The sequence below is a fragment of the Vipera berus genome (genome assembly GCF_964194415.1).
Source record: "Vipera berus genome assembly, chromosome: 11".
In the NCBI taxonomy this organism is placed as follows: domain Eukaryota; kingdom Metazoa; phylum Chordata; class Lepidosauria; order Squamata; family Viperidae; genus Vipera; species Vipera berus.
Genome location: NC_138214.1, coordinates 16,057,643 through 16,070,868, shown reverse-complemented (window position 1 = coordinate 16,070,868; position 13,226 = coordinate 16,057,643). Strand labels below are relative to the sequence as shown.

The window sequence follows — 13,226 nt, the reverse complement described above, 5'->3', positions numbered from 1 at the left end:
TATTTGAAATTGCCGAAAATTCAGGCTGGTTTCCCCCGCCCTGCACCCCCCCTCCTGTGTTCACCACCACCTTCCCAACACAAAAGAAAAAAGAAAAAAAAGTTGGAAATTGAAGTAACCACCTCAAAGGGTCTCTGTTATCATATATATATATATATATATATATATATATATATATATATATATATATATATATATATATATATATATATATATATATAAGCATTATAAATTTATGAAAATGAAAATTTAAAATGCGTGTTTCAAACCTCCCCTTCCATTTGTGCCCACCGCTATTAAGCACAGTTTAATAATTTATACTTTACTTTAAACACTGGTGATTGTTGTTAGCTTGTATTTAAAATCCTAAAAACAAAACAAAACCTCATCCTCTTCCAGATGCTTAAATCTGCCCTGCTCTGTAATATACTGTCTATAGGGAAGCCACTCCTGGTTGAATCCGGTTAGACTGATATTTATGGCAGGCCTGATAATTTATATCAGCAGACTGATAATTTGGAAACATTTGCTCTGCAGCAATGCTAGGGAGATATTTTTTGAAATACTGGATTTCAAAAGGGAGATATTTTTGAAATATTTCAAAAGGAAAAGGCAAATTGGAAGGCGATGCACACCACCAATATAACACCTTCACAGCAACCCACGTGGCTTTCCTGTGCACCCCTGCTACTCCGAACCTTTTCATATTATTTCCTCTTTGGGGACCACTTTTAGCAGAAAAATTAGCGGGTATCTTTTATCTGGTGACACGCAATTCATCTTTTGCTAATCTGGTGAGAAGCATTCAGAACTTCTGTTCTGAATTAAATCAGTGTCAATTAAAATCAGCCCATCTTTTGCAACTGGTCAAGATTTGCATCTTACTCCCTCCTCCCCCTTCTTTTTATTTTAAAAAGGATGAAAAAGGAAAGCATTTTTAAAAATCAAAACCCTCCACTATTTTTTTTCCTCCTACTGATCTGGGAAGGTGTAAACTTACAACAGCAGCTTGTTGCATTTTCAGCCTATTGAGGCAGGTAGCCCCCAAAGGCAAGGAAGGATGCTGAGAGATTGGGGATTCAAGTCACACTGTCAAGGCAACAGAATCAAACACAACCCACACATACCACTTTGCTAGTGCCCAGGCCCTCAATCCTGGCTGAAGCTGTTCACCATTTTCCCTCTCCTTTAACACCTCTCAGCCCCCCCCCGGCCCCCCAGCGCAACCTCGTTTTGGGAAGTGGTGTAAGGAACAGCTCATCTTAAGCCCCAAAGGATCAGAAAAATGGGATATTCAATATACTTTCACACACATACATATATATACTTACTGTGTACTGTGTACCTTACCAAGAGTTTAAGTACTGTTCTTTTACATCAGATCGTTTTCATAGATAGACAGAGAGACAGATGATAGATAGATAAATAGATGGATGGATGGATAGATGGATATAGACAGACAGACAATCTATAGATCTCTCTCTCGCTCTCAAAATGATCTGATGTAAAAGAACAGTACTTTAACTCTGTCAGTAATGTATGTATACACACGCGCGCACACACACACACACACACACACACACACAAATCCACCACTAATCCTGCCTAAAAGAGAATCTAAAGAAAGCCAGCCGCTTTCCTACAAGACACTTAACCTGACTACTGAATCCAAAAGGTAACTAGAGAGGTTGGATTCACACGACCGGATAACCGCAACCCTCCCTTAATCCAGGCAACCCAAGCTTAGCAGCGAGCTCCAACGCAGTTCCCACCCGCCTCGGATGTCGTGCCAAAGCAGCTGCGGGGCGGCCGGGCTCAGCCGGTCTGCATGCAGCACGTGCGCACGTCCCTCTGGAGATACGTGTGCATGCACGCTCCCGTGTACTATGCAGACATGCATGCACGCCCGGCGGCGTTTGCCACGGGGGGGGGGGAGGGAGGCTCCCGATCCCCGAAGGCGAGGCGGGAAGAGGACCGCGGTGCCCTCCCCCTCCGGCCCCGCCTCAACCCATCGCGACCCCCAACCCCCCACCCGTCCGGCCCGAGGGGGACCCGGCGGAGGCGAGACCCGGCGAGCGAGGCAGAAGAAGATACCAACGTCATAAGCTCACAGCGAGGCCATGTTGAATCGCGCGGCTGCTCCGAGCCCCCTCCGCGAAGCGAGGCCCCGCCGCGGCGGACCCCCGGCGGCTCCCCCTTGCCGGCGGGCGGGCGGGCGGACCGGCGGACGAGCGGGAGGGCGGGCGGGCTCTCGGGGCGCCCGGCGTCAGGCGGGCTGCCAAGGACGGGGGCGGCTGATGCTCGGGCGGGCTGGGGGGGGGTCTGCCTCCTCCAGCCCCGAGCCCGCGGAGGCGCGGGGGGGGCGCACCGGCAGAGCAGGTCAGGGCAGCCCTGGGGCGGGGCGGGGGGGGGGCAGCAGAGGGGAGACCCGCGCCCCTTCCCGGCGGGGGTGTTGGGGGGGGCTGCCTGGCTGCCTTCAGCGGGTGCCCAGGAAGAACATGAGGATCACGTTGACCAGCAGGAGCAGGACGATGACGGAGAAGACCACCACCGTCTGGACGTCCAGGGTCATGGTGCAGTGCAAGACGCTGTAGTGCTCCAGGTGCGGCGGGGCGGGCAGGCCGGGCGCTGTCAACCGCTGCTCGGCCAGACTGTCCATACAGCCACCATGCTCGACGGCAGACGGCTGCGAAGAAGTGGCCCGCGGCTCTCGCCTCCGCCGCCGCCGCCGCCGCCGGGTGGGGGGGAGGCAGGCAGGCAGGGAAGGAAGGGGGGGCTGCCGCCGCCGCCGCCGAGGGAGGCAGGGAGGGGGCGGCCGGCGCGCGCCCGGGGCTCGGGAGGGAGCCGCGGGGGCCGGCGGGGGCGCGCGCGGGCGCGCTCCCTGCCTCGCGTGGGTCCGAAGCCGCCCCCGCCGCCGATGATGATGATGATGATGCGCCGCTGCTGCCGCCGCCGGGCCGAGTCCAGCCAAGCCGGGGAGCGCGCGGGGGGGGGGGGGAGCGCGCGCCGGGCCGGGGAAGCGGCCGCCGGTCCCGCGCTTCCCCGGGGCTCGGTCCTCGCCTCCGCCCCGGACGGCTCCCTTGGGCGACCCCTCGGGAGGGAGGAAGGAAACGGTCCGCTCGAAGACGAGACCGTGCGAGGGTGGTTATTTTTGGGGTGGGGGGGTGGGGGGGGGAGGCTGTTGCGCTGGAGGGTGGGCTGGAGAGAGAGAGGGGGGGAGAAAAAAAGAGAAGCGGCTCCCCTCCTTGTTCCTTTCCTGCCTTTTCGTTTCCAAAGCAACCGACCCATCAACATCTGGGCTGCAGCTCTTAGACTGCACGTGCAGCCTTATGAGACTAGTCTGCTGGACCGTTCGGTATCTCCATCCGTCCCTCTAAAATCTGTCTGTCTGTCTATCTATCTATCTATCTATCTATCTATCTATCTATCTATCTATCTATCTATCCATCCCTATCATCATCTATCATCTATTTGCACATCTATATAGATCTATATCTGTATCTGTCATCATTATCTATCTCTATTTCTCTACCTTCTCTAATTTTTCTTTCTATAATCTCTCTGTCTCTATCTCATTAATATCATCTATCTATCTATCTATCTATCTATCTATCTATCTATCTATCTATCTATCTATCTATCTATCATCTATCTACATACTGTATCTACATACGGTATCTATCTATCTATGTATCTGTCTGTCTGTCTGTCTGTCTCTCTCTCTCTCTCTCTCTTTCCCTATCATCATCTGCCTGCCCATCTATATTGATCTATATCTATCTCTGTCATTATCTATCTCTATGTCTCCACCCGTCTCTCCAATTTCTCTCTCTATATATCTCTGTCTCTATCTCATTATTATTATCATCATCTATTTATCTATCTATCTCATTATCTATCTCTATCTCTCTACCTCTCTTCCTAATCTCTCCCTCTATGGTCTGTCTCTCTGTCTGCCTGAAGAGCCGCATATGGAAAGCTGTGGAAGAGCTGGAAGTTACTCATTAGCTCACTCTCTCCCACTGATGATGTTACCTAGTTGGGTCATGAAACGTCTGCAAGAAAATAAGCAAGCTCAGAGAGCACCAAGGAAGCCCTCATTTCAACTGCTGAGCTACAAATATTCACTTCTATTAGTCACTCATTTGTATGTTGGAATAGTGTGACATCTGTGACGTGCCACAGCTAAAACAAAGGCTGCCATGATCAATGGTCATGTCAGCCTCAGGATTCTCATGTCGCCAGACATTGTCTTTAGAAGGAAACATGTTTCAAATAACCAGAGCTATTTAAAGGCCTCTGTTCCCCGTGTCACTGGACTATCAATATACGGGGCCCCTGTACACATTTGGAGCTGCTTCTAGGAAAACAAAAAGATCTAAAGTGCCACAATCTTGAGAAGAAGAGGATGGCTTGACAACTTCCAAACCGTCTTGCTTGGCCAGTGTTTCTTTTTCTTTGTTCTAAAACTTAGTCCCCCTTGCTGTTTTGCCCTCGTGCCAACAACTAACTTCCCTTTACAACCTGTATCAAGCCACAAATTGCGGTCTACAGTCCATAACGCTGGGTTTGCACCAGACCTCAAAAGCAAGAAACCATTAAACCCAAATACAGCACTTGGGAATATTAATGACAGCATTATAGAATCATAGGCTTGGACCCAGGTCTTCTGGCCCACCGCTCTGTCCACGATACGAGTCCTCCAAACACCCCAGATCAATGGCTACTTTTGCTTAAAAACTGTGCGCAATGATGGGGTCCCTGTGATTCCAGCAGGCAGACTGTTCCATTGCTTAATAGCCTGCACAGTTAGGAAATGCCTTCGTATTCCATGCTTGGATCTGTACTTTCCACCCATGGTCCTCCATTTAGAAACTATGGAGGACAAATCCATACTGTCTTCTTTGGGGGCAGACTTTCAGATCGTGGAAGATTGGTATCATCTCTCCTATCGTACTGGAGTTTTTTTAAGAAGAGGCTGGACAACCATCTGTCTGAAATAGTAGGATCTCCTGCTTGAGCAGGGGGGTTGGACTAGAAGACCTCCAAGGTCCCTTCCAACTCTGTTATCCTGTTCTTCTGCTACTTGAAGGGCTGCCACAGGGAAGAGAGCACTGATTTATTCTCCATAAAGGGTAAGACAAGAAAATATGGGTGGAAGCTTCTCATGGGGAGACCCAACACTGAAAACAAGGAAGAATTTCCCAACACTGGAAACAATCAGTGGAAGAAGCTTGCCTCCCAGTCTTGGGTGCTCCATTGCTGGAGGTTTTCAAGAAGAGACTGGACAGCCATTTGTCCAAAATGATATCATGACCCCTGCTGAGATAGGGAGCTAAACCCTGCCTTCACCAAGCATGGTTCAGATCGGACTTCTGCTCGTAGATTCATGCAGACTATTTCAATTCTCCCCCACCCCCAAATGCCGTGGCTGTTCTCTCTGCAGATCTGGCCATAATAGCTAGTCTGTTTGGTATGATATTACTTCACCAACTAGGATAGCAGCCTTTCAAGGCACTCAACATCTGTCTCTGGCTATTAATTGTGACCTGTTTCCACCTGGAAGTTAATGACTGGAAGCTCTTCCGAATGATGCATTCAAATGAAGGAGCCCTTGATGCATTTTTCTGAAGGTGTGCATGACTTTAAATGGATCCCAGCTTCTGTGAGTTGGTAAGCTAATTCAAATGCCTAATCTCATCCCTACTTCCCACTTAAAACATACAGAATTAATTCTGTTCTATTTGCCATACATGAAATAGATCAGATCTCAGTGCCAAAGCAAGTATATTCTCTGCACCGCCCGGGGATCAGACATTCAGACCCTCCGTTTAGCCATCTCATCATTAAATAAGTGCGAAAACACCACATTATATGTGCAGTTCACACAAACATACTTTTCCTTTAAAACAAAAGTTGAAAAAATTCTCTTTTATCAACCAAGATGTGAAATGTTAGAAGAAGAAAAAGACAGCAGGAGAATATTTATGTCTGGCCCTGCTTTTAAGCCCACCTGAAAGCTCTTCCAACAAAAGAGATCTCTGCTCAAGTTTCGTTTCAATGGATGACTCTGACTTCTCTGAGAGGACAACTTTCCTCTGCCCACATTTCCCTTTATAATACAGGACTGCGTATCCCTTCCTTTCAATTTCTGTACCCTCCTTCCTCATCTCCAACCTTGCAATCTTTGCTCATAGAAAAAACTGCTATAAGCCTCCTAATTACGGCCGTTGCTCTATTCGGCACTTTTCTCCGGCTATGGGGTGTCCTTTTGAGGGAGGGTGACCAAAATGCAGCCTTCCAACCGTGGCCTCGCCATAAGTTCACGCAGTGGCCTCATTGATTCCATTCCGCTGAATCACAACCTTTGTTTCACAACGGAGATGAGTTAATCAGCCGAGACCATCAATAAAAGGGCAACGTGGCATTCTGAGGTTAGGGATACACAACCTCCCACTAAGTAACCTTTATCCATTGTGCATTAACCGTCAGACACTGTAATAGGTGTGCGTCTATGACACATCCACAGAAGCAACTCAATTTGTCACTCTTGATAAGTTCATCCTAATCAGACAAAATATACAGGTAATCCTCGACTTACGATCACAATGGAGCCCAAAATTTCTGTGGCTAAGTGAGACATTAAATGAACTTTGCCCCGTTTTACGACCTTCCTTGCCACAGTTGTTCAGTCAATCACTGCACTTGTAAAGTTTGTCAGACGGTTGTTAAGTGAATCTGGCTTCCCCATTGACTTTGCTTGTCAGAAGGTCACAAAAGGAGGATTAGGTGACGGTGCAACCGTCGTAAATAGGAGTAAGTTGCCAAGTATCTGAATTTTGATCAGGTGACCCTGGGGATGCTGCAAGGGTCATAAGTGCGAAAAACCATCATAAGTCGCTTTTTCCAGTGCTGTTGTAACTTTGACCGGTCACTAAATGAATTGTTGTAACTCGAGGACTGCCTGTACGTGAGCCTGCTTTGAGTGCTGCTTAGTTCTGACAGTGTTTCAGGATCCTAAAACAAGTTCATGAAAAAAACAAATCCAGCTTAATGCAATAAAAATAATCTGGAGGAATTTAATTTTCAGCTGTAAACTGAGCCACTTTGATTAGGGTTTCCTGAGTTTTCTCCTACTGTTGTTGGAAAGCAACCATCCCAGGAGGGACCAAACTGGGAATTAGCATGGACTCATTAGGTAAACACAAGAGAGTAAAGTCTGACTGTCCTTGAATGCCGTCGAGCCTTAGCCAGCCTTTCTGCCAGTCTGGGAAGATTACTGTGAAACAGGCATACAGCAATAAAGTCACTAGTTTGAATTCTGCACACTTGGGGTCTGCTTGTTCATATCTGTCAGCAGTGGCTTGATTAAATCTACTCAGAGGATTTGAAGACACCATTTGTCTAAAACAGCCTTTTCCAATATGGTATACACCAAAGATGTTAAATTAGAATTCCCACTACCGTATTTCAGTGCAAAAAAAAACACATTACCATTAGCCTTGGTGGAGCAGTGGGCTAACACCAGCTGCCTGCAATTAGTGCAGGTTCGAGTCCCACCAGGCTCAAGGTTGACTCAGCCTTCCATCCTTCCGAGGTAGGTAAAATGAGGACCCAGATTGTTGGGGGCAATTAAGCTGACTTTGTAATAATGCCGCTTGGGTGTGTGTGTGTGAAAGCCCTAATAAGCAGGCATATACATAGAATGAAGGCTACTGCTAAGCTTGTAAGCCACCCTGAGTCTTCGGAGAAGGGCGGGATATAAATGGAATTAAAATAAAAATAAAATAAATAAATAAATATCTTCAACTATCACTTGTGACCTACCCCTGTAATTCCAGCAAAAAGACTCTGGGAAGGTGATTACCCACAACCAGAATAGATCAGGGCTCACCAGACTAAAGTTCTGCCTTCATTCTCCAGCTTTTAGGAGAAAAGTCCATCTATCCTACTGTCCAGGAACTGAGACTGTCCATTCAGGCACAATCTCTCCCTCCCAAAGGGATTACAACTGACTATGGGTAGTCCTCAGCTGATGACCACAACTGAACCCAGAATTACACTCATAAATTATGGCTATCATTAGTAGGTCACTGTGTGACCACCCCCAATTTTATGACCATTTATGGAGTGGTAACAAAGCAAACCGGACTACCTACGGGAGCACCTTCTGCCAATGTCAACACCCCACCGCCCTGTGCGCTCCCACAGAGAGGGCCTCCTCAGGGTACCACCGCTCAAGGAATGTCGACTGGTGGCGCCCAGGGGGAGGGCATTCTCAGTGGGTGCGCCAGCCCTCTGGAACTGCTTACCAACTGAAATCCGGATGGCCCCCGACCTCCGCACCTTCCGGCGCAACTTAAAGACTTACCTATTCCAGCAGTCCGGCCTGGCCTGATAGCTCTGACAGCTCTAATTGGGGTCTCAGTTTGTTTTGCTTTGATTATTGTTTTTCAACACTGTTTCACTTTGTTGCCTGTCCTACTCTGTACACCGCCCCGAGTCCCTCGGGAGAAGGGCGGTTTATAAAAACAAATAAATAAATAAATAAATAAATAAACCCCTGACCATTTAAGCAAATGCCACAGTGGTTAAGCGAATCCATTGTCCACAATGGGCCTTTTTTGCCAGAAAATGGAAGTAAACACCAGTGTCCAGCAAAATGAGATCACATAATGGGGGGGCTGTCAGAAGTTCTAAATCCAGGTCATGAGTAACCCAGGGAAGGTCTGTCATCCCTATGAATGACCACTAAGAAACTGGTCCTAAGTTGACTGTTACCTGTACCTAACAGACAATAGTTGCCACCATAAAGTGGTGAGGATGGCAGAAGAGATTATTTGGCAGTTCCCTCCCTTCCATCCAGGACATAGCATAGAAGTGTTGCTTGAGCAGGGTCCGCAAGATTGTCTGGGACGCCACACATCCTCTTCACAACCTGTTTTCCTTGTTCCCTTCTGAGAGGAGGGGGCTTCGTGGTTTCCAAAGTAGAACATCCAAATTTAGTCCCAGTTTTGTTCTGTACAGTATCAACCCTGTGAACTGTCAAGCTTCCTCCTTCCGTTATGTATTCAAGATGGACAGTCATTAATATTTATATGTTACTTATATGTAAGGGTGTAGGTCTATACATATGTTGTATGTAGTATGTTTAAATGTGTGTTATTTATGTGTGTTCTGGATCGAAGCTGTTGTACTTTAATTAATCTCTTGTAGAATTCTATAGTCTATGTAAGCAGATATAATTAACAGGTCTCTCCAGATAGTTTTAAACTCATAGAGACGCCCTTTTATCATATAAAAATACCTTTATTGCATGTAGAGTCGAATACAGTAGGTGGATGCATTCAGATGACATTTGTACAGCATCTCCAAGATATTTCCAAGGTGTCCCCAAGGTTAGAAAATGGTAATATTCCCAGGAACTGCATATTGAGTCTGCAAGTTACCCCATGTCTTCAGGCTAAAAGAGAATGGACTTTCTATGGACAAAGGAGGAGGAAGTCCATCCCAGAAAGGGGAGGGAAGAGGAAATACATCATAGGGTAGGAGGGTCTGACTGCCCACATTGGTGGCAGCACAATGTGTACACCTAAATTTCATTTTTAATGTGTGCCATTGTGCCCACAGTAAAAAAATGACAATAAAGGTTACCTACCTACCTACTATCTATCTATCTATCTATCTATCTATCTATCTATCTATCTATCTATCTATCTATCACTATTGAGTTGAGAGGCCTGTTGCTCTATCCTGGAAGGAGAGAGCTTCAGCCAGTAGGATTCTTTGGGAGCTGTCCAAGGTCCTGTTTCCTGATGTCTTTTGCCTTTACTTGGCCTGCCCTGCCTGCATCTTCTATCTCAGTGATGGCAAACCTCTTAGAGACCAAGTGCCCAAAAACTGCCCCGCCCCCCTCACCCTGCCCCATGCCCCCCCACTCCATCCCCTGCCCTGCCTGCCCACAGGGCCACCCACCACCACCACAGCCCACCGCAGATCACCCAGGCAGCCCTGCAGAGCCAGGTTGGCCACGCCCTCCGCCCATGCCCCAACGTATCATCTGCATGTGACGGAGCGCAAGGGTGGAGTCTTGTCCCTTCTGCCCAGCTGCCATGTGCTTGGCTGCGCTGTTCTGTGCAGGCCGGGTCCAGGGGCAAGTCTCCGTGCGGGCTACTAGTGAGGAGGGGGCCACGGGGGGAGGCGGAGCTGGGGTGATGGCATGTGTGCCCACAGAGAGGGCTCTGAGTGCTGCCTCTGGCATGCATGCCATAGGTTTGCCACCACTGTTCTATCTTGTCTGCCTAAACATGACCAATCAACTTTGGACTTCTTTCAGTGCTGTGTGGAGTTCTGGGAATCACTTTAGGCAGGATTCAGTGGAATTAGGAAAGGGTCGGAGTATGGCAATGAAGATGAAGAGCTCAAAAACATGGCGTCTTCTCAAGACTAAGGGAGGAGGTAGTACACTCACCAAGCAATGGAAAGACAGTCACCCAGAAAAAGATCAAGGCCCATTCTCCTCCATTCCACAATGCAGGTCATGGAGTAAGGTTATGGCAAATAGATTCTGACTGAACATTGGGGAAACCTTCAACAGTTCAACAGTGGAATCATTGACCCACAGGAATGGCAGATTCCCATAGCTGGATGCGTTGAAGCAAAGGCTGGGCACGTGAGGCATGAAAGCCGACTGGGTGACTTTGGCCAGCCCACCTCAAAGGGCTGTTGTTGTGGGGAAAATAGGAGGAGGAAGGTGAGTTGGATAAGTTTGCGGCCTTGAGTTATGTGTAAAAAAATAATAAAGGCTAGATAAATAAATAGTGAGTGAGTAAATATGTGGCTTCCCCACTGAGATTTCTATGTGAAATGCAAACTGATTTCCAATATTATGCAAACAAGAGCAGCAAATGGTTGAGTTTTGTAGTGCAAGCATGACAAGAAAGAAAGAAAAATAGAGCCAGGTACAGTATTCTATAGAGACCTTTTTTTAAGGCATTGTCATTTGGGAATGAAGGTGTAATTGTTATGGGACTCCTTAGCTTCTAAGGAATTAACTCTCCTTACTCAATGCTTCAGATAATTGGGCTACAACAGCCATAATCTCCAAGCCACCAGATCAATAACAGGATTTGTCTTCCTGCTTGCATGTAGGTTAGAAGAAATGGAATAATTTTAGAAATACTGTAGAGGAATAGCTGAGGAAGATTTGGAAGGAGAGAATAAAAGCATCAGGTATCTGATCTGGGAGCAATTTCCATCTATCAGTACCAGCCATTTACTCTGCTGCATTGTTGATCAGATTTTTATCTTTCCAGTCATTACTGGCCATTTCATTATGTCCTGATCTTGAAGCAGAGTCTAGAAATCCAGTCCAAAGAACAGTTGCAAAAAATACCCCTGGAAGAAACTAGTATGAATAACCAAAGATTAAACTCTTCCAAAAATGGGTGGAAATCAATGTGTTTCAAAGACTGCATGGAGTCCAGAAAGGTGCATCAGATTTTAACAAAACAGAATTCACCCCATTTAGCATTTAGACGTTATTTGGTCTTTGCCATTCATTCCTCCTGAATTTTGGGTAGAACCAGCAGAATCTCGGATTATTGTCCAAGGAAACCTGAGCCAAACCCAATTATGCTTTCAAAAGTCACCAAATTCTTGACTGGTTTGGAAAAAAACACATTTCATTCCAGCCCTAATTTTTGTTCTCACCTTTTTTTTTAGACCTTCAACACACCCTTGGAATGAATAGAAAAAAACAGGGTAATGCCAGCCTTCTTATGAAAGATCGCATCAAAATTTAGACAGCTATGACTTACATTGTCGATGGGGGTTCCTGCACAATCATGACATACAAAGAATCTATAATCATACAGAAGAAAGAAAATCATTGATATGGTTTGTATGGTTGCTAATCACCTGGAGTCTATAGGTTCTGAAAGCATATACTTTACAACTGCTCGTTTAGTGCCCATTCAAAGTTAGGTAAAGGTAAAGGTTCCCCCCCCCCCCGCGTACGTGCGTGCTAGTCGTTTCCGACTCTAGGGGCCGGTGCTCATCTCCGTTTCAAAGCCAAAGAGCCAGCACTTGTCCGAGGACATCTCCGTGGTCATGTGGCCGGCATGACTAGACGCCAAAGGCGCACGGAACGCTGTTACCTTCCCACCGGAGTGGTCCCTATTTTTCTACTTGCATTTTTACGTGCTTTCGAATTGCTAGGTTGGCAGAAGCTGGGACGAGTAACAGGTGCTCACTCTGTTACGCGGCACTCGGGATTCGACCCGCCAAACTGCCGACCTGATCAACAAGCTCAGCGTCCTAACCCACTGAGCCACCGCGTCCCTATCATTCAAAGTTACAACAGGTGAAAAAAGTTACAATGGCTGAAAAAAGTGACTGATAACTAGTTTTCATGCTTACCGCCAGTGCACTGTCCCCACGGTCACATGGACAAAATTTGGATGCTTGGCAACCGGCCCATATTGATGACGGTTGCAGTCTTCACCTTTTGTGACCTTCTGACAAGCACAGTCAACGGGGGAGCCAGGTTCACTTCACCGCCGTGTTACCAACTGAGCAACTGCAAAGATCTACTTAACAACTGTGGCAAGAAAGGTCGTAAAATGGGGCAAACCTTGCTTAACAAGCGTCTTGCTTAGCAATAGAAACTTTGGGTTCAGCTGTGGTCCTAAGTCGAGAGTCATCCATACAAGTGAATAAGAGCTAAGTAAGCACGTGCCATCGCTTCCTTGATCCCCACATAGGTTAAGTTTATAATCTACCTTGTGGCCAGCTGGTTTGGGGTCCAGGGTCAGAAAGGGGGCGCTGCTATGTAGAGTTTAAAAAGAATCGATAGAAAACCCTTGCGTTATCAGTTACAGGAAGTCCTCGACTTCCAACCACAACTGGGGCCAAAATTGCCATTGCAATTGCTAAGTGAGCCACACGCCTGATTTTATTACCGTGTTTGCCCTGATTGTTAAGCAAATCAGTGCAGTCGTTAAAATGAATCACTCAGTCATTAAACAAATCCAGATTCCCCCACTGACTTTGCTTGTCGGAAGCCGGCTGAGAAGATCACAAAATGGAGATCACACGACGCTGGCACGCAGCAGCCATTTTAGCTACATGTCAGTTGCCGAGCACTCAGATTTTTGATGATATGGCCCTGGGGAGCCTGCGAGGCAGTGGTGGGATTCAGCCAGTTCGCACCACTTTGGCAGAAC

The 13,226-nt window shown here is 47.1% G+C and overlaps 2 protein-coding genes across 2 annotated transcripts in view; both read right to left on the bottom strand.

The window, feature by feature from the left end:
* The window catches only part of ARHGEF9 (Cdc42 guanine nucleotide exchange factor 9), a 267,659-nt gene that overhangs the window by 130,282 nt on the left and 124,151 nt on the right, over positions 1 to 13,226 (bottom strand). The gene's annotated exons all lie outside the window — the stretch shown is intronic.
* On the bottom strand, positions 2,477 to 2,659 carry LOC308672990 (uncharacterized protein; the record flags this gene model as incomplete). Its single annotated transcript, XM_081336324.1, has 1 exon — positions 2,477 to 2,659. The coding sequence occupies one exon, from the start codon at positions 2,657 to 2,659 to the stop codon at positions 2,477 to 2,479; it is 183 nt and encodes a 60-aa protein (XP_081192450.1).